We start from the raw sequence: 26,109 nt of genomic DNA, 5'->3' as shown, positions 1-26,109 counted from the left end.
CTCTTAACCCGAGGTACTACTTCCAGGTTAGTGCAGTCTGTAACCTGCAGAAGTGTTTGTAACCTGAGGTGTTTGTAACCCGAGGTCCGACTGTAAAGCATTTTCCTTTTAATATTTCCTGTTTTCCCAGATAAAGACAACCCTTCTTGTGATATGTGGAAGCTCAAGATAAACTTACATATAACTATTTGTATCACCGTGTAGAAATGCCACAACACTCTTCCACTTGCATCAAGAAAGATTACAGGTCATGGGATGTGTGGCTTCCTGCGGATATCGACTCCTCTGAAATTACCTTGCGGTGTCCCAGAGTGCCCAGGTCATTTGGATCTCATATGTCTCACTTTGACACAATGCCCATGGCAACCAGGACTTCCATGGGACTGTTGACATTTCAATCCCATATCTGACTTCCCTGGTACCAAAAGATGTGGAAACCTTTGAGGAGATATGTGAGTTCTCACACGGATGCTAGTTCAACTCCTTCCTCTTTCTCTGAACATCACCTGCCCTTCTAGGGTCAGATAAGGCTGGAAGAGGTAGGCAATGTACACATCACAGCTTTACACAGTGCAGGAGGGTGGCATGGGGATTACAAAATGCAGGCATACAAAAATCATACCTAATACATTCTATCAAAAAGGTTAAATGCAATAAGTACTAGGACACTTTGAACAGAATCAAAATCTATAATATCTAATATTCAATCAACTATCAAAATTTTTACACCAAGTCCTTCCTAGGAAAGCTCAGCATGGACAGCCATCTCATCAGTGTCACCAAATCACTCTTATCCCTCACCCCAGGCATGATGCGACAAAAATGTTCAATGAATGAATAAATCTTTATTTGCGTCAGCCCCCAGGCATACCAACAGAGCAACAATACGATATACAAAGAATAAAAATAAAAAGTCCGTTATATAAAATATATTGTAGGGTTTTGAGTCAATAGTCAAATAGTGGATCTTATTCTAATTGTCCCAGGTTTGCAACCCAATTCAAATTGCAATCTTTGCTGTCTCCTGCTAATTTTGATCTGCCAAGAGAAAGGAAACTCTAAAGATGGTATTAAACACCTTGGCCAAGAACTTGCAATTCACCGTTCTTGGATACAGTGGTGCCTCGCAAGACGAAAAGAATTCGTTCCGCGAGTCTTTTCGTCTTGCGATGTTTTTCGTCTTGCGAAGCACGGTCCGTCACAACTGCGCCTCTTCAAGCGGCTTAAAAAAAAAAGCGCAAGACGTTTTCATCTTGCGAAGCAAACCCATAGGGAAATTCGTCTAGCGAAGCAACGCAAAAACGGAAAACCCTTTCGTCTAGCGAGTTTTTCGTCTTGCGAGGCATTCGTCTTGCGGGGCACCACTGTACGTTGTAGGAATTACTATGGGGCACCAGATGTGGCAAAGAACCCAACTGCAATTCTCACCTCATACAAACTAAGGGCTCCTAAAATTAAATCTGTATACAGCCACTACTATAATTTGCCCCCAATTTGACTTCTTTGATGGGAAGCGAGGCGGGCCCTGTGACTGAAGCTCTTCTCACATGCTTGGCACTAAAATAGTTTTCTCTTGCTGTGAATTCCTTGATGGATCCTGAGTTTGGCCTTCTCAATAAATCTCTTTCCACATTCCAAGCACTGATAGGGTTTCTCCCCTGTATGAATTTTGTGATGGGTTGTGAGATGGGCGCTCTGGGTGAATTTCTTTCCACATTCCAAGCACTGATATGGCTTCTCCCCTGTATGAATTCTTTGATGGACACTGAGAAGGGCTCTTTGAATGAAGCTCTTTCCACATTCAAAACACTGATATGGCTTCTCCCCTGTATGACTTCGCTGATGGGAAGTGAAACTTCTTTTCCAAGTGAAACTCTTTCCACATTCCAAGCACTGGTAGGGTTTCTCCCCTGAATGAATCCTCTGATGGACACTGAAATAGCGTCTGTCAGTGAAGCCCCTGCCACAATCTTGGCACTGATAGGGTTTTTCCCCTTTATGAATTCTCTCATGGGAAGTAAAATTGTTCTTTTTTCTGAAGCTTGTGCCACACTCTTGGCACTGATAGGGTTTTTCCCCTGTATGACTTCTCTCATGGGAAGTTAAACTGCGCTTTTTTCTGAAGCCTTTGCCACATTCCAAGCACTGATATGGCTTCTCCCCTGTATGAATTCTTTGATGGACATTGAGCTGGGCTTGGTGACTGAAGCTCTTTCCACATTCCAAGCACTGATAGGGTGTCTCCCCTGTATGAATTCTGTGATGGATTGTGAGATGGGTGCTCTGGGTGAATTTCTTTCCACATTCCAAGCACTGATATGGTTTTTCCCCTGTATGAATTCTTTGATGGACAGTGAGCCGGCCTTGGTGACTGAAGCTCTTTCCACATTCCAAGCACTGATAGGGTGTCTCTCCGGTATGAATTGTTTGATGGACAGTGAGCTGGCTTCTTCGAAAGAAGCTCTTGCCACACTCCAAGCAGTGATAAGGTTTCTCCCCTGTATGAATTCTCTGATGGGAATTTAAACTGCCCTTTTGACTGAAGCTCTTTCCACACTCTTGGCACTGATAGGGTTTCTCCCCTGTATGAATTCTCTGATGGACAGTTAGATTGCTTCTCTCCCTGAAGCTCTTGCCACATTCCAAACACTGATAGGGTTCTCCCCCTATATGAATTCTCTGATGGACAGTGAGCTGGTTTCTTCGAAAGAAGCTCTTGCCACACTCCAAGCAGTGATAAGGTTTTTCCCCTCTATGAATTCTCTGATGGGAATTTAAACTGCCCTTTTGAGTGAAGCTCTTTCCACACTCTTGGCACTGATAGGGTTTCTCCCCTGTATGAATTATCTGATGGACAGTGAGCTTGTTTCTCTCCCTGAAGCTCTTGCCACATTCCAAGCAGTGATAGGGTTTTTCACCTGTATGAATTTTCTGATGGGAAGTGAGACTTATTTTCCAAGTGAAAGTCTTTCCACATTGCAAGCAGTGATATGGTTTCCCCCCGGAATGAAGTAAGTGATGGGAAGTGAGCTGGGTGCTCTGACTGAAGCTCTTTCCACATTCAAAGCATCGATAAGGTTTCTCCCTCGAATGAATCCTCTGATGGACAGTGAGCTGGCGTCTGTCAATGAATTTCTTTCCACATTCCAAGCAGTGATAAGGTTTCTCCCCTGTATGACTTCTCTGATGGGTAGTTAAACTGCCCTTTTGACTGAAGCTCTTTCCACACTCTTGGCACTGATAGGGTTTCTCCCCTGTATGAATTCTCTGATGGACAGTGAGCTTGTTTTTCTCCCTGAAGCTCTTTCCACATTCCAAGCACTGATAGGGTTTCTTCTCAAGGGGAGTTCTTTGATTTGAAATGGAATGGGAGCTCTGACTGAAGCTCTCTCTGCACTCTGAATATGGATATGACTTCTCCACTCTGTGGCTTTTGTCGTGGTCTCCCTCGTTCTTCAGCTCCAATTCATCACCACCTGCAACTGAGAGAGAAACAGATTGGAGCCTCAGGAAGCAATGGAGCCCGCAATTATGAAGCAATTATTGGACTTCCGGTCGGCGCCAGTGTTTAATGGCGGTCCTTGCCTCGAGCTCCGAGGGAGGACTGCTCCGCAAGTTCGGGTCTGACCCGCTACGGCAAGCGGGGGACCCCTAAAATCACAGGCGCTGAAGCCTGTGAACAAGGAGACTCGGCGGGCACCTTTTGCGCCCCCCGGTACTGTGAAAGAGCCTTTTTAAAGGCTACGGAGCGGCATCGGGTGTGAGCGCGGTGCTGAGAGTCGTCACCCAGCCTGCGGAGTGAAGCCGCGTCGCCACTGAACAGAGAGCGCCGATTCCTTCCTGAAACTGAAATTGGACTGCAAAACCCGTGAGTAAGATTGACAGACGGAACGGGACATTTAAAGTTGAACTTAAGAAATTTGGCTGAAAACGGGAAAGGCACAAAGTAAGGAAGTCTGCCTCCCCGGACTGCATGTAAATAAAGCAACGAAAGAACAAAGCTGCATTTAAATGAAGGTGAATCTTTAAGCTGTTAAAACCTGACATCAGACTTAAACTTCCCCCCAGTAGGCAGGAGAAGGGGGGAAGTTAAATCGGAAACTTTTAAACCTGTTTGAAGGAAGCGGAGGAAAGAGATCTCCACTGTCAAAAACCCTGAGTCGGGCTGCCGGAGCAAGGCACCGGGCAGCTGAACTGGATACAAAGTTGGGGTTTTGACTGAAACAAAGTTATAAAGACTTTAATGGAGTTATTTTGTGAACATTTGAGGATACTGGAACTGTAATAAGTGCTTTGACTGTGGACTTTTGGACTCTGTTTTTTGGATTCTTTGTTTCCTGCCTTATGTGCTTCTGACTTTCTGAATTAGATACAATTAAATGCTCCCTCTAGAGGACTTAAAGGAAATCTGTTACTGTGAGAGGAAAAGAGTGGAATTTTCCACTTCTAAGCCTTTCCTGTGAGAACTGACCTTGAGGATATGAGTGGCCAACCAGATGAGATAACAACTAGATCCAAAGCAAAACAAACTCAGCAAACTCAAAAGAAAAGGGGTTCGATGCAAGGCATAACACCAGCTGGACAGGAAAAAGTACCAACAGCATCTATGGAGTCAATGACACAGGCATTGCTCAAAATAAACCAGTCTTTGGAAGCATTGACAAAGCAATCGGCGGAGAATACAAAAAAACTGAATGATCTGACAACAAGATTGGACTTGAATACGGCAAGTGTAGCTTCTAACACAGACTCTATAAATAAACTTATTCAAGAAAACTCTGAAACAAGAAAGATTGCTCAAAGTGCAAAAGATACAGCAGAAGAGACTAAGAGGGAGCTTGCACCAATTACAAAAAAGGTGAATGAACATGATGCAACTTTGTCTTTGTGGGAACTCCAGAGAAAGGAGAAAAATCTTAAATTAAGATTAGTTCCAGAGGATGAGAAAGACAGTCTTGCAGAATTCCTCACAGAAAATATTTTGGAATTTTGGCAGGACGAACTTCAGGAGGAAGAACTTGAAATAACAACGGCCTTCCGGTTGGGCAGAAGGCAAGGCAAGAAGCCTAGGGATTGCTTGATTACACTGAGATCTAAAGAAGAAAGAGACAAAATACTAAATCTACATTATCAAAAGGCTCTTGTAATCCAGAATTGTCAAGTTCAGATCTTTAAAGACATCCCTAAATACATTTTGGAGGTGAGGGCCTTTTATAAAGATCTGGTTTATCTTCTGAAGAAGAACAGCATACCTTTCAGGTGGGAGTTCCCACAAGGACTGTCCTTTAACTACACAGGAAGGAAGATCAAAATAAAAACAGTTCAAGACAAAGAACTGTTTTTGGAAAGAAACCAGGAGGACTTACAGAAAGGAACAGTAGATACAACAGCAGAGAAAGAACCGACAGACATAGCAAATCTTTCATTTGGACTTTTACCACCATCGGAGGAGGAACAAAAACTTGGAGCAGTAGGAGGAGTAGGCACATAGTACCAAAATGTCTCTGCAACTTCTTAGTTGGAATTGTAATGGTCTAAACCTCCCCAGGAAGAGACGCCAAGTTTTTCATATTTTGAAAAGAGAGCAATTGGACTTAATATGTTTACAAGAAACGCATGTGACCAGGACACATAGGAAACTACTTATAAATAAGAGACTTGGACAAGAATTTATTTCATCAGTTAAAGTCAAAAAAAGAGGTGTTGTGATTTATGCAAAAGAGAAATTGGCTCCTAAAATGATGTTTAAAGATGAACAAGGAAGATACCTGGCAATAGAAATACAAGTTCAAGGAGAAAAAATTATGATATTGGGAATATATGCACCAAATGAGGGGAAGGCGGAATTCTTCAAGAAGTTGCATGAGACTTTAATGGACTATCTGGACTTTAAAATTATAATGATGGGAGACATGAATGGTGTTGTCTCCACTAATATGGATAAGGCGCAGAGACAGACAATCTCTAATGATGGAAGACTTCCAAAGACTTTTTTTTGAAATGACTGAAATACTGGACTTGATTGACATTTGGAGAGTAAAGAACCCTCTGGAGAGGGAGGGAACTTTTTTCTCTGAAGCGAAAATGACCTGGACAAGGATTGACCAAATTTGGGTAACTAGTTGTATGGCACCGAAGATAAAAAAAGCAGAAATCTGCCCAAAGACTTGCTCCGACCATAACCCAGTGAAGATAGAGATGAAACTAACAACAACTGGAACCTTCAGATGGAGGATGAATGACACCCTATTTAGAGATGAAGAGATCTACAAAAAGGCCCAAAAAGCATTGAAAGATTACTTTGAGATAAATTTGAGAACTGATGTGGAAAAAAGAACAATTTGGGACGCTAGCAAGGCCGTGATGCGAGGTTTCCCAATACAACAAAATTCCATAAAGAGGAAAAAACAGAATGAGAGGAAAGAAAAACTTCTGGAAAAGATAAAAGAAGCTGAAAAGAAACTGAGGTCCAAACCAAAGTCGCATGAGATTTTGAGAGAAATAAAGTATTATCAGACACAATATATGGAACTGATGAATCAAGAGATAGAATGGAAGATAAAGCAAATGAGACAAAGAACATTTGAATTGGCAGATAAATGTGGGAAACTCCTATCATGGCAACTGAAAAAGAGACAAAAATTGAATACTGTGACAAGTCTGGAAATGGAAGGAAAAATTATCCACAAACCAAATGAGATAAATAATTGTTTTCAAAGTTTTTTTAGGAAACTATATGCACAAGGGCCGGTTAATGAGCAGGAAATAGAAGAATTTATTAAAAAGTACGGATTACCAAAGATCTCAGACCAAAGTAAAAGGATTTTGAATGAGAAAATAACAGGACAAGAAATTGAGGATGCCATTCAGAAGATGAAACTGGGAAAATCTCCAGGACCAGATGGTTTGACTGCTAGATACTATAAGGCTTTGAAGGAATGGATAATACAACCATTGAAGGAAGTTTGTAACGAAATTTTGGAAGGGAAAAAGGCTCCCGAATCGTGGAAAGAAGCTTTCATTTCACTTATACCGAAAACAGAGACTGAAAAGAACCAGGTTAAAAACTACCGCCCTATATCATTACTCAATGTGGATTACAAAATCTTTGCAGACATTTTAGCAAAAAGACTGAAGAGAGTTTTGGTGCAGGAGATTCATAAGGACCAAACAGGCTTTCTCCCAGGGAGACATATGTCAGACAATGTAAGGCATATTATAGACATTTTAGAGTTGTTGGAAGTAAAGATTAATAGAAAGGCAGTGATAATTTTTGTGGATGCGGAGAAAGCCTTTGATAACATTTGCTGGACCTTTATGAAGAAGAATCTTCAAGGGATGGGGGTAGGCCAAGGATTTGAAAACGGTATAGGTGCTATATACTCTAAGCAAAAAGCAAAGCTGATTGTTAACAATGTGGTAACGGAAGAGATTCCTATAGAAAAAGGTACACGACAGGGATGCCCAATATCACCCTTACTTTTCATAACAGTCCTGGAGGTCTTGTTAAACATGATTAGAGGGGACCAATTGGTTAAAGGTGTTCAGCTCGGAGCAAAAGACTATAAATTAAGGGCATTTGCAGATGACTTGGTATTGACTTTGCAACAGCCAGAGACTAGTACTAAAAGAGTTTTAGAACTCATTGAGAAATTTGGTCAAGTAGCAGGATTTAAACTGAACATGCAAAAAACCAAAGTGTTAGAGAAAAATCTAACAATGGCAGAAAAAGAGAAGTTTCAGAGTGAAACAGGTTTAACAATAACAAAAAAGGTGAAATACCTGGGTGTGAACTTGACTTCTAAAAATGTAAACTTATTTAAAGACAACTACGACAAATGTTGGACAGAGGTGAAGAAAGATCTAGAAATATGGTCAAGGTTGAGATTTTCCTTGTTAGGCCGAATTGCTGTCATTAAGATGAATGTATTGCCTAGAATGTTGTTTTTATTCCAGACACTCCAGATCTTGGATAAGATGGACTGTTTCAAGAGGTGGCAAAAAGATATATCAAAATTTGTCTGGCAGGGCAAAAAGCCCAGAATAAACTTTAAGATCTTAACTGATGTAAAAGATAGAGGGGGTTTTGCCCTGCCGGACTTGAGACTTTATTACGAATCGGCAGCTTTTTGCTGGCTGAAACAATGGCTACTTCTTGAGAATACAGACATTTTGGACCTGGAAGGGTATGACAATAGATTTGGTTGGCATGCATACATATGGTATGACAAGGTAAAATCGCATAAAGGCTTTAAAAACCATATTGTAAGGAAAGCACTGTATAATGTTTGGATAAGATACAAGGATTTACTGGAAAGTAAAACTCCCAGGTGGTTATCACCAATGGAGGCTAATGAGTCAAAGAAGCTAAATATGGAGTCCAAATGGCCAAAGTATTGTGAAATGTTAGAACAAGATGGTGAAAGAGTTAAATTGCAGAGTTTTGACAAATTAAAGTCTAAGGTACGAGACTGGTTCCACTACCGTCAGATAAACGAGGTATTTAAACAGGACAGGAAAATAGGTTTCCAGATGGAGAGGTCGAAAATAGAAACAGAATTGTTAGAACCCAGTACTAAGAACTTGTCGAGAATGTACAATTTGCTGCTGAAGTGGAATACACAAGACGAAACAGTAAAATCAGCTATGATCAAATGGGCACAAGACATAGGTCATGACATAATGTTTGATGATTGGGAACAGTTATGGAATACAGGTATTAAGTTTACAGCTTGTAATGCATTGAGAGAGAATATAATGAAAATGATCTATAGGTGGTACATGACCCCAGTCAAACTTGCAAAAATTTATCATTTGCCCAGTAACAAATGTTGGAAATGTAATGAGACTGAAGGTACCTTCTATCACCTTTGGTGGACCTGCCCGAAGGTAAAGGCCTACTGGGAAATGATCTATAATGAAATTAAAAAGGTCCTTAAATGGACATTTTTGAAAAAGCCAGAGGCCTTTCTCCTGGGCATGGTGGGCCAATTGGTGTCAAGGAAGGATAAAACATTTTTTATGTACGCTACCACAGCGGCAAGAATTCTTTTGGCAAAGTACTGGAAGACGCAGCAGCTACCCACTCTGGAAGAATGGCAAGCGAAGGTGATCGAGTATATGGGAATGGCAGAGATGACCGGCAGAATCCGTGATCAGGGGATTGAGACGGTGGAAGAAGACTGGAAGAAATTTAAAAAATATCTTAAAGACTGTTGTAAGATTGATGACGGCTGAGATGTTATGGTCATAAGAAGTAGAGAATTGCAGCTGTAAATCATAAATTTAAAGAATGTAAAATGAAAATGAGTGAATTAACTGATTGAAGGGTTGCTGAGAAAAGGTTAACATAAGGATGCAGAAAAAGGGAGGTATGGGGAAGTCCGGGAAATAAGGTGTATGAAAACAAGTTGAAGAAAGTATATGTGTTTATTTGTTTGTATGTTTTGTATTGTTTTGTTTTATTATTTGTTTTATTATATGTTTGGAAAACTAATAAAAATTATTATAAAAAAAAATATGAAGCAGTGCTAATTAATGCTTGTGACCCAAGAAGAACTGAGTGGAGTTAGATTTGAGGTCTTCCTCCAGGGTTCACTGCCTGAGATTCAAAAAGCCTGGTTATTTTCTGGGATGGATTTTGTTTGGCCCAATTATGGGATCTGTGCCATCTCCAATGTCACTCGTCTCTTAAGTCAACTAAGGACAGAAAGAAGCAAGAACTGAAACAAAAAATCTGACAGAAGCTACTTGAACTTCCTGAATCACTTTGAAGCCTACATTTAAGAAAGCCTTGGGCAGTTTAGAGGAGCCTGGGGAAAATACGGAGGGGTATCTTATCTCCCCCAGAGGCTCTTCAGCTGAGCTCCTTTACCCCTGCTCAGCAACCTGCACCTCTTGTGGCCCTGGCCCTATGTGGGGAAGGAGAGGGGTCAGCCTTCCTTCTCCTCCTGCTCCTCTGCATCTGGCCAGATGGTTCCCAGCCCTGCTGGAGTCATGGCTGCTTTCCTGAGGCCTTTCCTGTGCTCCTGCCCCTGGTGAAGGGGCCCTGATGGGAGGCTGTGGGGCTGCAGACAGGCCAGCCCTTCAAGAGCAAAAGGGGAGCCATCTTGGAGGGGGGTAGGCATGATGATGATGATGTTGATGATAATTGTAATAATTTTATTATTTATAACCCGCCCATCTGTCTGCGTTTCATGCTTTGAAAAGGCAGAACTGGAGGATGAATATTCACAGGGAAAGCAGTCCAAAGTTTTCTGTGGGAGTATTAGAATACCAGGGGCTGTGGGTGCTGCTGTTGACCCCCATCAAAAAATCAGAGGTTCCTCCCATAGAGATATATCTTGAATTTCAAAGGAGATAGGATGATCCAAGAGGAAGCCTTACCGAGAGAGTCCAAGATCCCACGATTCTCCTCCATGACTTCCTTGTGCAGAGCAATCTGGTCAGGATCCAGCAACGCCCACTCCTCGTCTGTGAAATGCACAGCTACATCTTCGAAGCACACTGGACCCTAAAAGAGAAAGAAAATGGTTGTCCTCTTAGACAACTTCAAGGTGCACAGGGGGCCAATGACAGGGGGATGAGAGGGGGAAAGCCCCATTGTGCGACAGATGGGGTGAATCCTGGCCACTCTTTGGTGTGGTGTGTAAACTGCCTAGAAGCCTATTTTAGCATTCAACCCTTCTTTCCTTGGCGGTTCCTCCCACCTTTCCTCTGTGTCCAACCCGTCCATGACATCCTCTTTCCCCACATGGCTCCTTCCTCCTACCTGCTCTGGATCCACAGGGGCAGCTTCCCCTTCGCCACCAAGAAAAGATGGAGAAACAGGTCTTGCTGGCATTGTTCGGTCTCCTACGAGAGAAAAAGGTAAAGTGCATGCTTCACTCCGAAGGAAAACTACAGGTGGGCCTTCCAAAAATTAAGAGTTGCTAAGTAAATTTGGACATTTGTACCCATTTCACATATTAGTTGTGCAAAAATATATCACCCTTTATCTGGGCTCTTGGCTTCATGTGTCTTCTCCAAAAAAGATGTAGAGAACTCACAAATTAGTTTCGAAAACAACATAATGTGGTAAAATGGGGGAGAAAAAACACCTTCCTCCTTACCCAGTTGCCTCTCTCTGGAGTCCAACGGAGTTCTCTCTACCTCAGAGGAATCCAGACCCATTTCTGGAAACTGATCCTTCCCCTGCAAGAGCAACAAGCATTCAAAAGAATTAGATTAGAACTTGAATGGCAAAGCACACAAACACTTTAGGGGTATCGGATATCATTCCTCGGATGCTTTCCAAAAAAAGGATGACAAAATTAGCAGAGAATTGGGGGATACTCTCCCTCAAGTTTGGAGCCCCATGAAATTATCCAGAGGAAAGTCTCTCTCACCTGCTGCTCTGCCTGACTCAGGAGGAAACCTTCAGCCAGGGCCACTGCCTGGGAACTGGTCTCTGCTCCACATTCCCTCACCCAGCTCTCCATCTCTGGTGGAAGGACAGCCAGGAACTGCTCCAAGATCACCAGGTCCAGCATCTCAGCTTTTGTGTGGGTTTCTGGTTTCAGCCACTGACGGCAAAGGTGGTAGAGTCGGTTGCAAACCTCTCGGGGTCCTTTGGCCTCCTGGTTGCAAAGTCGCCTGAGCTGCTGGCTCTGCACATCTGAGCGGAGGGTGTCCTCCTCACCCAGGATCCTTTGGACAGAATTTCCCCAGATTTCTCCATGGCTAAGAATTTGGATGGAATGAAGTCTTGCTGCTTCAGGCCCAGTTGAGTCTTGCTCATCCATCTCTGTTCTCAGGACACCTCCAGGAAATCGAAAGACGTCCCTACGTCTTCTGCCAAATTCCGTCTGTCCTAATGAGAGGTTTTAGCAAATCCTAAAAAGAAAATATATTTTTCAAATATAAAATAATACACAGTCAGGTGAATAGAAATGTTCCCTGGGAAAGCGTGGATGAGTCTTGCTAAGAACCAGGGCTGCACGGCACCACAACTCAGACTGAGCTTTCCTTAATAATTAAAGGGAGGAAGGAAGGAAGAAGAAGGAAGGAAGTCAGAATGGATGAGTGAGTCATCTGCACTAAGTGTAACTGGGACCCAGGGCAATAGTGGGGGGTCCCTCCCACCCCCAAATGTCAGGGCACATTTCTTTCCTGCTTCTGCCTCATGTTGCAGCACTTGCAATCTCCCACATTCTCAAGACTCCTGGGGTGGGTCCCTCTTTCTTTATTCTGAGGTCCAGAGCTTCACCTGGCCAAAGAACAGATAGGTGGGTACAAATAACTTGTGGGTGGGGCCAAAAGACGATGTTTTTTAAAAAGAGATATATAGGATTTCCCTTATTTCGGTGATAGTAACAATTTCATACTCTTCTTAATATTGTGATATACTGTTTTAATCTGCCATGGGAATACTGGGTGAACATCAAGTAATTGATTATGATGATGGGGGGGGGGAGCCTGTCACAGGAGGAGGGGAGACCAGCGAGAATCATCCCTACCTCTTGGCCTCCCTCATCTGAATCTCCTGCCTCTGGGTCTAGATTGCTCTCTGCCACAGATTCCCCTCGCTCACTAAGCCCCGTTACCTCTTCAGCTTCAGATAACTCCTCCTCCCAGACGTCTCCCTCTGACCACTCTTCATTGCCCCCAAACCCCTCCCCTGGCCCAGAGCCGCCTTCCCTTACGGATTCCCCAGCTGGTTCCCCTCACCATTCCTCTGTGCCCATTCAGTCCATGCAACTCCCTGCTTGCATCCTTTATTCTGTTATCACCAGGTTGGGTTCTGCTTTCCTTTTGGGTGAAGACAATCCAGCCTCCTGTTCTCTCAGGTGCCAACCTGGGGTATCTTCTGGGAAGCCCACCAGCAGGGCTGGAGCCCAGGAATAACTCTCTCCCTATGCACTTCCCAGCAGCTGGCATTCAGAAGCATGGCTGCCCCCAACAGTGGGGCCAGGAGCCATCACTAGCCCTCTGCTCCTCCCTTAATTGGCCTCATTCTCTTCTAAAGCCATCTGGCTTGGTGGCCATCCCTTCCTCCTGTGGGAGGAAGTTCCATGGGTCAGTATACCTGAAGGAACGTTTCCACCCCCATCGTTCTGCCCGGATGCTGAAGTCCAGCTCTGAGGGCCTTCTGGTGGTTCCCTCACTGCGAGTGGCAAAGCTACAGGGAACCAGGCAGAGGGCTTTCTCAGTAGTGGCGCCCTCCCTGTTGAACGCCCTCCCACCAGACGTCAAAGAGATAAACAGCTACCCTGGGAGGGGTGGCTAAGACCCCAGAGGACAGGATCACACTTCAAAACGACCTTGACAGATTAGAAAACTGGGCCAAAACAAACAAGATGAATTTTAACAGGGAGAAATGTAAAGTATTGCACTTGGGCAAAAAAAATGAGAGGCACAAATACAAGATGGGTGACACCTGGCTTGAGAGCAGTACATGTGAAAAGGATCTAGGAGTCTTGGTTGACCACAAACTTGACATGAGCCAACAGTGTGACGCGGCAGCTAAAAAAGCCAATGCAATTCTGGGCCTCATCAATAGGAGTATAGCATCTAGATCAAGGGAAGTAATAGTGCCACTGTATTCTGCTCTGGTCAGACCTCACCTGGAGTACTGTGTCCAGTTCTGGGCACCACAGTTCAAGAAGGACACTGACAAACTGGAACGGGTCCAGAGGAGGGCAACCAAAATGGTCAAAGGCCTGGAAACGATGCCTTATGAGGAACGGCTAAGGGAGCTGGGCATGTTTAGCCTGGAGAAGAGGAGGTTAAGGGGTGATATGATAGCCATGTTCAAATATATAAAAGGATGTCACATAGAGGAGGGAGATAGGTTGTTTTCTGCTGCTCCAGAGAAGCGGACACGGAGCAATGGATCCAAACTACAAGAAAGAAGATTCCACCTAAAGATTAGGAACAACTTCCTGACAGTAAGAGCTGTTCGAGAGTGGAATTTGCTGCCAAGGAGTGTGGTGGAGTCTCCTCCTTTGGAGGTCTTTAAGCAGAGGCTTGACAACCATATGTCAGGAGTGCTCTGATGGTGTTTCCTGCTTGGCAGGGGGTTGGACTCGATGGCCCTTGTGGTCTCTTCCAACTCTAGGATTCTATGATTCAATGACATTTAGAAGACATCTGAAGGCAGCTCTGCTCAGGGAAGTTTTTAATGTGTGACATTTTTATGTATTTTTAATCTTTGTTGGAAGCCGCCCAGAGGGGCTGGGTAGATCCAGCCAGATGGGCGGGGTATAAATAATAAATTATTATTATTATTATTATTATTATTATTATTATTATTATTATTATTATTACTAACAACTGCACACTGCGACATGGAAGGACTTCATTTATTTCTACCTCCACATGTGTCCGTCTGGCTGCCACCTGCGTTAATGAACGTGACTGTTTCCTCAATCCCATCGGGATTCCTTTGCCTGCCCTTTTCTTCCTGACTCAGTGCCCCCCCTCCCCAAAGGGAGCAAGTGGCGTCTTGATGCAAAGGAAGAAGAGAGTTGCAGACCTCCTGCTGCTTGCAGCCCCCCTGGTTTTGCAGAGAGGAAGGGGGGGCAAAACCTCTTGGGGATCCCCCTGCAGGAGCTGAGCAGGCTCCCCATGGACCGGCCCCACTTCTCCCCAGTGCACCCTAAGGCAGAAAAGAGAGGAAACTCACCAGGTCCCTGAAGGGAAACTGAGGCAGCTCCTGCAGCGTAGACGAAAGCCACCCCCCCCTTGCATGGAGGAAGCTGGGAAAGTGGGAGGGGCTTTTGCTCGGGAGGACCGCATCCCCACCTTATTTCCTGTCCTCTCTAGGAATGCATCTCAGTTCCTTTTAACCCTTGCAAGGTGGAGCAAAGTTAACATTCTCCTCTCTGAGGAGCCACGTGAACTGCAGGAATAAACCCGAATAAGGCAGCGGAGCTCAGTTGGTAGAACATGAGTATCTTTGACCTCAGGCTCTTGGGTTCGAGCTCCAGGATGGGCAAGAGATTCCTGCGCGGCCGAGGGTTGGGCTAGATGACTCTGAGGGTCCCTAAGGAGGATGACTCCCTGGCCCTCGTGGCCGGCCTTCTGCGCTGTTCCTTGAAACCCTTGCAAAGCGGAGCTCCCCAGGCCCCCTTCTCTCTCTTCTTGGGGGACCCTCCTGGCTGCCCTGCCCCCTGGGGACTCCCCCATCTCCCCAAGACAACCTAAGCAGAAGAGGAAGGAGACTCACCGGATCCCAGAAGGCGCCACCGGGGCAGCACTTGCGGAGCATAGAGACAACAGCCCTCCTCCTTGCAGGAAGGGATGGGGGAGAACCTTCTCCCTTTATTTCCGGTCCCCTCTAGGAATCCAGTTCTGCTCGTTTTAACCCTTGGCGAGCCGGGCGCACCCAGCTCCCCCCTCTCTCCCTCTGCAAAGCCGAGGCCCGGCCATGGCCTGCACCCGGGAGGGGGTCCTTATTTGGGGGACCCTCTGGACTGGCCTCCCTCGGAAACAGGAGCAGGAGGAGCACGAAAGGTCCTGCAAGGACATCCTCCTGGCGGGCCTTTTCCTCGCCACCAGCCTGGCTCTCATTTTGATGCCAACAGCACCTTGAAAGGACCGAGACCTTAAAACCGCACCTGCCTCTCCCCGACCCCATTTCCTTCGGCGTTACTCTCTTATTTTCTCTTCCTAATACAGTGGTACCTCGGGTTACGAACTTAATTCGTTCTGGAGGTCCTTTCGTAACCTGAGGTACCACTTTAGCTAATGGGGCCTCCCGCTGCCGCCGTGCGATTTCTGTTCTCATCCTGAGGTAAGGTTCTTAACCCGAGGTACTACTTCCAGGTTAGTGCAGTCTGTAACCTGAAGTGTTCGTAACCTGAGGTGTTTGTAACCCGAGGTCCGACTGTAAAGCATTTTCCTTTTAATATTTCCTATTTTCCCAAATAAAGACAACCCTTCTTGTGATATGTGGATGCTCTAGATAAACTTACATATAACTATTAGTATCACCATGGAGAACTACAATCCGTTCTGGAAGACATTCAAAAACTCAGGCGCTAATGAAAAAATGGGGGGGAAAGCCATGGAAGTGCTTCAACGTCTAAGACACGTTCGAAAACAGAAGCAATTACTTCCAGGTTTTTGGCATTTGAAAACTGAAACATTCAGGTACCAAGATGCTAAAAACCCGAGGTTCCACTGTATATCAAATAAAATTTGTCTAGTACCCTTTAGATGTCACTATATAATCTTGCTTCTCCCGCCTAACAATCAAGCTACAGAAATGAGGATGGAAACTTTGTACCTGGGATGCAAAATTTTATTGAAACAATGCAATTAGATTCTCTTCCCTCTTAAACGCATTCCTGCCCTTAGCTCTTGCCTTCATCTTCTTCCTTCCATCTTTGAAGGCATACCCTGGAGGACCCTAAAGCAAAGAAACTTGTCCTTCTCTTGCTCCCAACTCCCTTTGGCGTGGGATGAACCAAGAACTCTGTTTCTTCATGGATACTATTCTTTCCTCTTGGCATACGCCCATAGCGAATAATCAGAGGACAGCAGAAAGGGAATCCTTGACTTAAGCTTCTCACAGAAGAAAGGAAAATATAAAGTACGTGAATTGCTCGTGTGATCAGAATTTGCTTCTATATCACAGGTTCATGACCCAGTGGAGGGAATACCTGAAACAAAAACTCAGAACCAAGAGAATGAGAGCAATCTCAGCATCCTGCAGGGACCTCGTTTATTCAAACTACTGCAATAGGACAGCCTTGCTAACCTGCTGTTCAGCAGAACAGCTAGTTCAAAAAGGCTGCCAGGAGGCATATTAGAAGATCATATACACAACACAGAAAGACTGATAAAATGCCATGACACTCTTCCACTTGATTCAAGAAAGGTTACAGGTCATGGGATGCCTGGCTTCATGCGGATATCGACTCCTCTGAAATTACCTTGCTGTGTCCCCGAGTGCCCAGGCCATTTGGGTCTCATACGTCTCACTTAGACGCCATGCCCATGGCAACCAGGACTTCCATCGGACTGTTGACATTTCAATCCCATATCTTACTTCCCTGGTACCAAAAGATGTCAAAGACCCCTGAGGAGATATGTGAGTTCTCACACAGATGCTAGCTCAACTCCTCCCTCTTTCTCCAAATATCACCTGCGCTTCTAGGGTCAGATAAGGCTGGAAGCGGTAGGCTATGTACACATCACAGCTTTACACAGTGCAGGAGCGTGGCATGAGGATTACAAAATGCAGGCATACAAAAATCATGCCAAATACATTCTATTGAAATGGCTAAATGCAGTCGTGAAGTTGAGGCTCCAATACTTTGGCCACCTCATGAGAAGAGAAGACTCCCTGGAAAAGACCCTGATGTTGGGAAAGATGGAGGGCACAAGGAGAAGGGGAAGGGGACGACAGAGGATAAGATGGTTGGATAGTGTTCTCGAAGCTACAAACATGAGCCTGACCAAACTGCGGGAGGCGGTGGAAGACAGGAGTGCCTGGCGTGCTCTGGTCCATGGGGTCACGAAGAGTCGGACACGACTAAACGACTAAACAACAACAACAACAAAATGCAATAAGTACCAGGACACTTCGAACAGAATCAAAATCTATAATATCTAATATTCAATCAGCTATTACAATTTTTACACCTAGTACTTCCTAGGAAAGTTCAGCATGGACAACAACCTCATCAGTGTTGCCAAATCACTCTTATCCCTCACCCCAGGCATGACATGAAGAAAATATTCAATGAATGAATAGATCTTTATTTGTGTCAGCCACTTCCCATACCAATAAAACAACAATACGATATACAAAGAATAAAAATAAAAAGTCCGTTATACAAAATAAATTGTAGGGTTTTGAGTCAATAGTCAAATAGTGGATCTTATTCTAATTGTCCCAGCTTTGCAACCCAATTCAAATTGCAACCTTTGCTGTCTGCTGCTCATTTTGATCTGCCAAGAGAAAGGAAACTCTAAAGATGGTATTAAACACCTTGGCCAAGAACTTGCAAATCACAGTTTCTTGGGTACGTTGTAGGAATTACTATGAGGCACCAGATGTGGCAAAGAACCCAACTGCAATTCTCACCTCATACAAACCAAGGGCTCCTAAAATTAAATCTGTATACAGCCACTACTATAATTTGCCCCCAATGTGAGTTCTTTGATGGGAAGCGAGGCCGGCGTTGTGAAGCTCTTCCCACATTCTTGGCACTAAAATAGTTTTCTCTTGCTGTGAATTCTTTGATGGATCCCGAGTTTGGCCTTCTCAATAAATCTCTTTCCACATTCCAAGCACTGATAGGGTTTCTCCCCTGTATGAATTTTGTGATGGGTTGTGAGATGGGCGCTCTGGGTGAATTTCTTTCCACATTCCAAGCACTGATATGGCTTCTCCCCTGTATGAATTATTTGATGGACAGTGAGAAGGCTGCTGTGACTGAAGCTCTTTCCACATTCTAAGCAGTGCTAAGGTTTCTTACCTGTATGACTTCTCTGATGGGAAGTGAAACTTGTATTCCAAGTGAAACTCTTTCCACATTCCAAGCACTGATAGGGTGTCTCTCCGGTATGAATTCTCTGATGGACAGTGAGCTGGCTTCTTCGAAAGAAACTCTTGCCACATTCCAAGCACTGATATGGTTTTTCCCCTGTATGAATTCTCTGATGGGAATTTAAACTGCCCTTTTGAGTGAAGCTCTTTCCACACTCTTGGCACTGATAGGGTTTCTCCCCTGTATGAATTCTCTGATGGACAGTTAGATTGCTTCTGTCCCTGAAGCTCTTGCCACATTCCAAACACTGATAGGGTTCTCCCCCTATATGAATTCTCTGATGGACAGTGAGCTGGCTTCTTCGAAAGAAGCTCTTGCCACACTCCAAGCAGTGATAAGGTTTTTCTCCTCTATGAATTCTCTGATGGGAATTTAAACTGCCCTTTTGAGTGAAGCTCTTTCCACATTCCAAGCAGTGATAGGGTTTCTCACCTGTATGAATTCTCTGATGGGAAGTGAGCTTGTTTCTCTCCCTGAAGCTCTTTCCACATTCCAAGCAGTGATAGGGTTTCTCACCTGTATGAATTCTCTGATGGGAAGTGAGCTTGTTTCTCTCCCTGAAGCTCTTTCCACATTCCAAGCAGTGATAGGGTTTCTCACCTGTATGAATTCTCTGATGGGAAGTGAAACTTGTTTTCCAAGTGAAAGTCTTTCCACATTTCAAGCAGTGATATGGTTTCCCCCCGGAATGAAGTATGTGATGGAAAGTGAGCTGGGTGCTCTGACTGAAGCTCTTTCCACATTCACGTTTCTCCCTCGAATGAATCCTCTGATGGACAGTGAGCTGGCGTCTGTCAATGAATCTCTTTCCACATTCCAAGCAGTGATAAGGTTTCTCCCCTGTATGAATTCTCTGATGGACATTGAGCTTGTTTTTCTCCCTGAAGCTCTTTCCACATTCCAAGCACTGATAGGGTTCCTTCTCAAGGGGATTTCTTTGATTTGAAGTGGAATGGGAGCTCTGACTGAAGCTCTCTCTGCACTCTGAATACGGATATGACTTCTCCACTCTGTGGCTTTTGTCGTGATCTCCCTCGTTCTTCAGCTCCAGTTCATCACCACCTGCAACTGAGAGAGAAATGGATTGGAGCCTCAGGAACTAATGGAGCCCCAAATAATGAAGCAGTGCTAATTAATGCTTGTGACCCCGGAAGAACTGAAAGGAGTTTGATGTGAGGTCTTCCTGCAGGGTTCACCTCATGAGATTCAAACAGCCTGGTTATTTTCTGGGATGGATTTTGTTTGGTCCAATCATGGGATCTGTGCCATCTCTAATGTCACTCATCTCTTAAGTCAACTAAGGACAGAAAGAAGCAGAACCGAAACAAAAAATCTGACAGAAGCTACTTGAACTTCCTGAATCCCTTAGAAGCCTACATTTACGAAGGCCTTTGCCGTTTAGAGGAGCCTGGGGAAAATACGGAGGGGTATCTTATCTCCCCCCCAGAGGTTCTTCAGCTGAGCTCCTTTACCCCTACTCAGCACCCTGCGCCTCTGGTGGCACTGGCCCTATGAGGGGAAGGAGAGGGGTCAGCCTTCCTTCTCCTCCTGCTCCTCTGCATCTGGCCAGATGGTTCCCAGCCCTACTGGAGTCATGGCTGCTTTCCTGAGGCCCTTCCTGTGCTGCTGCCCCTGGTGAAGGGGCCCTGATGGGAGGCTGTGGGGCTGCAGACAGGCCAGCCCTTCAAGAGCAAAAGGGGAGCCATCTTGGAAGGAGATAGGCATGATGATGATGATGATTGTATATAATTTTATTGTTTATAACCCGCCCATCTGGCTGGCTTTCATGCTTTGAAAAGGCAGAACTGAAGGAAGAATATTCACAGAGAGTCAATAGACTTCCAACTAAGGCTTGCTGTGGGAGTGTTAACATCCCAGGTTCTGCTGCAGGTGCTGCTGTTGAGCCCCATCGAAAAATCAGAGGTTCCTCCCATAGAGAGATGTCTTGAATTTCAAAGCTAATAGGATGATCCAAGAGGAAGCCTTACCGAGAGAGTCCAAGATCCCACGATTCTCCTCCATGACTTCCTTGTGAAGAGCTCTCTGGCAAGGATCCAGCAACGCCCACTCCTCGTCTGTGAAATGCACAGCTACATCTTCAAAGCACACTGGACCCTAAAAGAAAAGGAAAAAGGTTGTCCTCTTAGACAACATCAAGGTGAACAGTCACACTTTGCTCTGTTGTCTTCTGCCTCTTAACTGATGTTATGTTTTAATGGGATTGTTTTTCTGTACATTTCATTATGGACACCTTCCCATTTGCCACAAGGAAGGATCCCCTTCCTTCTTTCCCTGCGTGCTGTTCTTGCCGGGTGGGGAGGACCCTCCTGATGCCCTATAGACAACATCAAGGTGCACAGGGGGGCAATGACAGGGGGATGAGAGGGGGAAAGCCCCATTGTGTGACTGATGGGGTGAATCCTGGCCACTGTTTGGTGTGGTGTGTAAACTGCTTAGAAGCCTATTTTAGCATTCAACCCTTCTTTCCTTGGCGGTTCCTCCCACCTTTCCTCTGTGTCCAACCCGTCCATGACATCGTCTTTCCCCACATGGCTCCTGGCTCCTTCCTCCTACCTGCTCTGCTTCCACAGGGGCAGTTTCCCCTTTGCCACCAAGAAAAGATGGACAAACAGGTCTTGCTGGCATCGTTCTGGCTCCTACGAGAGAAAAAGGTAAGTGCATGCTTCACTCAAAGGAAAACTGTAGGTGGGCCGTCAAAAAAGTCAGAGTAGCCACGTAAATGTGGACGTTAGTAACCATTTCACATATTAGGTAAAGGTAAAGGTACCCCTGCCCGTACGGGCCAGTCTTGACAGACTCTAGGGTTGTGCGCCCATCTCACTCAAGAGGCCGAGGCCAGCGCTGTCCGGAGACACTTCCGGGTCACGTGGCCAGCGTGACATCGCTGCTCTGGCGAGCCAGAGCCGCACACGGAAACGCCGTCTACCTTCCCGCTAGTAAGCGGTCCCTATTTATCTACTTGCACCCGGGAGTGCTTTCAAATTGCTAGGTTGGCAGGCACTGGGACCGAACAACGGGAACGCACCCCGCCACGGGGATTCAAACCACCGACCTTTCGATCGGCAAGCCCTAGCCGCTGAGGCTTTTACCCACAGCGCCACCCGTGTCCCTATTTCACATATTAGTTATCCTAAAATACATCCCCCTTTCTCTGGGCTCTTGGTCCCCTGTGATCTCCACCAAAAGATGAGAATAATTCATGGATTAGTTTCAAAATCCACAACATGTGATAAAATGGGGGAGAAAAAACTCCTTCCTCCTTACCCAGTGGCCTTACTCTGGAATCCAACGGAGTTCTCTCTACCTCAGAAGAATCCGGACCCATTTCTGGAAACTGATCCTTCCCCTGCAAGAGCAACAAGCAATCAAAACTATTAGATTGGAACTCGAATGGCAAAGGACACAAAAACTTTAGGGGTATTGGATATCATTCCTCGGATGCTTTCCAAAAAAAGGATGACAAAATTAGTAGAGAATTGGGAGATACTCTCCCTCAAGTTCGGAACTCCTTGGAAGTATCCAGAGGAAAGTCTCTCTCACCTGCTGCTCTGCCTGACTCAGGAGGAAACCTTCAGCCAGGGCCACTGCCTGGGAACTGGTCTCCGCTCCACATTCCCTCACCCAGCTCTCCATCTCTGCTGGAAGGACAGCCAGGAACTGCTCCAAGATCACCAGGTCCAGCATCTCAGCTTTCGTGTGCCTTTCCGGCTTCAGCCACTGACGGCAAAGGTGGTAGAGTCGGTTGCAAACCTCTCGGGGTCCTTTGGCCTCCTGGTTGCAAAGCTGCCTGAGTTGCTGGCTCTGCACCTCTGAATGGAGGGTGTCCTCCTTACCCAGGATCCTTTGGACAGACTTTCCCCAGATTCCACCATGGCTAAGAGTTTGGATGGAATGGCCTCTTCCTGCTTCAGGCCCAGCTGAGTCTTGCTCATCATCCATCTCTGTTCTCAGGACACCTCCAAGAAATCGAAAAAAGTCCCTATGTCTTCTGCCAAGTTCTGTCTGTCCTAATGAGAGGTTTTAGCAAATCCCAAAAAGCAAATATATTTTTCTGATATACCGGTAAATCTGATACACAGTCAGGTGAATAGAAATATTCCCTGGGCAAGTGTGGATGAGTCTTGCTAGGAACCAGGGCTGCACGGCACCACAACTCAGACTGAGCTTTCTTTAAAAAATAAAGGAAGGAATAAAAGGAAGGAAGAATGGATGAGTGAGTCATCTGGACCAAAGGCAATAGTGGGGGTCCCTCCCACCCCCAAATGTCAGGGCACATTTCTTTCCTGCTTCTGCCTCATGTTGCAGCACTTGCAATCTCCCACATTCTCAAGACTCCTGGGGTGGGTCCCTCTTTCTTTATTCTGAGGGCCAGAGCTTCACCTGGCCAAAGAACAGGTGGGTGGGACCATATAACTTGTGGGTGGGGCCAAAGGACATTGTTTAAAAAAGAGAGATACAGGATTTGCCTTTTTTCTGTGATGGTATTAATTTTATACTCTTCTTAATATTGTAATATACTTTTTTAATCTGCCTTGGGAATTCTGGGTGGACATCAAGTTATTCTTTATGATGAAGGGGGGGGACGACTTGTCACAGGAGGAGGGGAGACCAGCTAGAATCATCCCTACCTCTTGGCCTCCCTCATCCCACTCTCCTGCCTCTGGATCTAGATTGCTCTCTGCCACAGATTCCCCTCGCTCACTAAGCCCCGTTACCTCTTCAGCGTCAGACACCTCCTCCCCCCAGTCTTCTCCCTCTGACCACTCTTCATTGCCCCCAAACCCCCACAACTGACCAAGAGCCGCCTTCCCTTGCGGGTTCCCCAGCTGGTTCTCCTCACCATTCCTCTGTGCCCACCCAGTCCATGCAGCTCCCTCCTTGCATCCTTTATTCTGTTATCACCAGATTGGGCTGTGCTAACCTTTTGGGTGAAGACAGTCCAGCCTCCTGTTCTCACTGAGGCCAACCTGGGGCCTCTTCTGGGATGCCCACCAGCAGGGCTGGAGCCCAGGGATAACTCTCTTCCCCTGCATGGCTGCCTCCAACTGTGGGGGCCAGGAGCCAGAATTCGCCTCATTCTCTTCTCAAGGCATCTGGCTTGGTGGCCACCCCTTTCTCCTGTGGATGGGAGTTCCATGGGTCTACCTGCACACTGTGACATGGAAGGACTTCATTTATTTCTACCTCCACATGTGTCCGTCTGGCTGCCACCTGCGTTAATGAACGTGACTGTTTCCTCAATCCCATCGGGGTTCCTTTGCCTGCCCTTTTCTTCCTGACTAAAGCCCCCCCCCCTCCCCAAGGGAGCAAGTGGCGTCTTGATGCTAAGGAAGAAGAGAGTTGCAGACCTCCTGCTACTTGCAGCCCCCCTGGTTTTGCAGAGAGGAAGGGGGGCAGAACCTCTTATCCCTGGCTTGGGGATCCCCCTGCAGGAGCTGAGCAGGCTCCCCATGGACCCGCCCCACTTCTCCCCAATGCACCCTAAGGCAGAAAAGAGAGGAAACTCACCAGGTCCCTGAAGGGAAACTGAGGCAGCTCCTGCAGCGGAGACGAAAGCCACCCCCCCTCCCTTGCATGGAGGAAGCTGGGAAAGTGGGAGGGGCTTTTGCTCGGGAGGACCGCATCCCCACCTTATTTTCTGTCTTCTCTAGGAATATTAATCTCATTTCCTTTTAACCCTTGCAAGGTGGAGCAAACCAAGCTCACATTTTCTCTCTCTGAGAAGCTTAGGAGGAGCCACGCGGATTGCAGAAATATACCCGCATAAGGCAGGGGAGCTCCGTTGGTAGAACATGAGTCCCTTTGACCTCAGCGTCTCGGGTTCGAGCCCCAGGTTGGGCAAGAGATTCCTGCGCGGCCGAGGGTTGGGCTAGATGACTCTGGGGGTCCCTAAGGAGGATGACTCCCTGGCCCTCGGGGCTGGCCTTCTGCGCTGTTCCTTGGAGCCCTTGCAAAGCGGAGCTCCCCAGGCCCCCTTCTCTCTCTTCTTGGGGGACCCTCCTGGCTGCCCTGCCCCCTGGGGACTCCCCCATCTCCCCAACACAACCTAAGCAGAAGAGGAAGAGACTCACCGGATCCCAGAAGGAGCTGAGACAACAGCCCTCCTCCTCCTTGCAGGAAGGGATGGGGAGAACCTCCTCCCTTGATTTCCGGTCCTCTCTAGGAATCCAGCTCCGTTCCTTTTAACCCTTGGCGAGCCGGGCTCATCCTCTCTTCCCCCCTTTCTCCCTCTGCAAAGCCGGAGCCCCGAGCATGGCCTGCACCCAGAAGGGGGTTGTCTTATTTGGGGGACCCTCTGGACTGGCCTTCCTCGGAAACAGGAGCAGGAGGAGCACGAAAGGTCCTGCAAGGACATCCTCCTGGCGGGCCTTTTCCTCGCCCCCAGCCTGGCTCTCATTTTGATGCCAACAGCACCTTGAAAGGACCGAGACCTTAAAACCGCACCTGCCTCTTCCTGACCCCATTTCCTTCGGCGTTACTCTCTTATTTTCTCTTCCTAATACAGTGGTACCTCGGGTTACGAACTTAATTCGATCTGGAGGTCCGTTCTTAACCTGAGGTACCACTTTAGCTAATGGGGCCTCCCGCTGCCACCCTGCGATTTCTGTTCTCATCCTGAGGTAAAGTTCTTAACCCGAGGTACTACTTCCACATTAGCGGAGTCTGTAACCTGAGGCACCACTGTAAAGCATTCTCCTTTTAATATTTGCTGCTTTCCCAAATATAAACAACTCTTCTTTTGATATGAGGAAGCTCTAGATAAACTATTAGTATCACCATGTAGAACTACAATCCGTTCCGGAAGAAATTTGAAAACTCAGGTGCAAAAGAAAAAATGGAAAAACAAGCAGTGGAAGCGCTTCAACGTCCAAGACGCATTCGAAAACAGAAGCAATTACTTCCAGGTTTTTGACATTTGAAAACTGAAACATTCAGGTTCCAAGATGCTAAAAACCCGAGGTTCCACTGTATATCAAATAAAATTTGTCTAGTATCCTTTAGATGTCACTATATAATCTTGCTTCTCCCGCCTAACAATCAAGCTACAGAAATGAGCATGGAAACTTTGTACCTGGGATGCAAAATTTTATTGAAACAATGCTATGAGATTCTATTTCCTCTTTAACGCATTCCTGCCCTTAGCTCTTGCCTTCATCTTCTTCCTTCCATCTTTGAAGGCATACCCTGGAGGACCCTAAAGCAAAGAAACTTGTCCTTCTCTTGCTCCCAGCTCCCTTTGGCGTGGGATGAACCAAGAACTCTGTTTCCTCATGGATACTATTCTTTCATCTTGGCATACGCCCATAGCGAATAATCGGAGGACAGCAGAAAGGGAATCCTTGACTTAAGCTTCTCACAGAAGAAAGGAAAATATAAAGTACGTGAATTGCTCGTGTGATCAGAATTTGCTTCTATATCACAGGTTCATGACCCAGTGGAGGGAATACCTGAAACAAAAACTCAGAACCAAGAGAATGAGAGCAATCTCAGCATCCTGCAGGGACCTCGTTTATTCAAACTACTGCAATAGGACAGCCTTGCTAAC

The 26,109-nt window shown here is 45.9% G+C and overlaps 2 protein-coding genes and 1 long non-coding RNA gene across 5 annotated transcripts in view; 1 reads left to right on the top strand and 2 right to left on the bottom strand.

Annotated features, from left to right (window-relative positions):
• LOC310712952 overlaps positions 1 to 26,109 on the top strand; it is a 46,498-nt gene that overhangs the window by 8,353 nt on the left and 12,036 nt on the right. Inside the window, exon 3 of the long non-coding RNA XR_014529035.1 lies at positions 1,901 to 2,069. This is a non-coding gene — a long non-coding RNA (uncharacterized lncRNA). The remainder of the gene's footprint in view (positions 1 to 1,900; positions 2,070 to 26,109) is intronic.
• On the bottom strand, positions 826 to 15,312 carry LOC310712789 (uncharacterized protein). The gene is made up of 7 exons (XM_083516147.1): positions 15,209 to 15,312; positions 11,388 to 11,874; positions 11,112 to 11,193; positions 10,772 to 10,854; positions 10,387 to 10,513; positions 1,363 to 3,482; positions 826 to 1,106 (listed from the first exon to the last, which is right to left on the bottom strand). Exons 2-6 carry the CDS (start codon positions 11,781 to 11,783, stop codon positions 1,558 to 1,560), a joined length of 2,613 nt encoding a protein of 870 aa, XP_083372273.1. The 5' UTR covers positions 11,784 to 11,874; positions 15,209 to 15,312; the 3' UTR covers positions 826 to 1,106; positions 1,363 to 1,557.
• LOC310712830 (uncharacterized protein) lies at positions 16,264 to 24,047 on the bottom strand. Of its 3 annotated transcripts, XM_083516232.1 has the most exons (7): positions 22,104 to 24,047; positions 21,828 to 21,909; positions 21,117 to 21,199; positions 20,531 to 20,657; positions 19,143 to 19,610; positions 18,471 to 18,974; positions 16,264 to 17,529 (listed from the first exon to the last, which is right to left on the bottom strand). In XM_083516232.1, exons 1-7 carry the CDS (start codon positions 22,500 to 22,502, stop codon positions 17,522 to 17,524), a joined length of 1,671 nt encoding a protein of 556 aa, XP_083372358.1. In that variant the 5' UTR covers positions 22,503 to 24,047; the 3' UTR covers positions 16,264 to 17,521. The 3 variants fall into 3 exon arrangements, with proteins under 3 accessions (XP_083372358.1, XP_083372359.1, XP_083372357.1); XM_083516233.1 differs by lacking the exon at positions 18,471 to 18,974 and having other exon boundaries at positions 18,975 to 19,610; XM_083516231.1 differs by having other exon boundaries at positions 16,675 to 18,974; positions 22,104 to 24,046.

Source organism: Podarcis liolepis (genome assembly GCF_965112155.1).
Source record: "Podarcis liolepis genome assembly, chromosome: 7".
In the NCBI taxonomy this organism is placed as follows: domain Eukaryota; kingdom Metazoa; phylum Chordata; class Lepidosauria; order Squamata; family Lacertidae; genus Podarcis; species Podarcis liolepis.
Note: the sequence above shows the minus strand (reverse complement) of the source record. Positions and strands in the feature narration are given on the sequence as shown.

Excerpts from the sequence above, each read along its gene's own strand:
- LOC310712789 (XM_083516147.1), bottom strand. The coding sequence starts at position 11,783 with ATGGATGAGCAAGACTCAACTGGGCCTGAAGCAGCAAGACTTCATTCC. Across the intron at positions 10,855-11,111 it reads CTCCAGAGAGAGGCAACTGG|GAGACCGAACAATGCCAGCA; the intron begins GTAAGGAGGAAG and ends TTTCTCTCGTAG. Across the intron at positions 10,514-10,771 it reads CCCCTGTGGATCCAGAGCAG|GGTCCAGTGTGCTTCGAAGA; the intron begins GTAGGAGGAAGG and ends TTTCTCTTTTAG.
- LOC310712830 (XM_083516231.1), bottom strand. The coding sequence starts at position 22,502 with ATGGATGATGAGCAAGACTCAGCTGGGCCTGAAGCAGGAAGAGGCCAT. Across the intron at positions 21,200-21,827 it reads TTCCAGAGTAAGGCCACTGG|GAGCCAGAACGATGCCAGCA; the intron begins GTAAGGAGGAAG and ends TTTCTCTCGTAG. Across the intron at positions 20,658-21,116 it reads CCCCTGTGGAAGCAGAGCAG|GGTCCAGTGTGCTTTGAAGA; the intron begins GTAGGAGGAAGG and ends CTTTTCTTTTAG.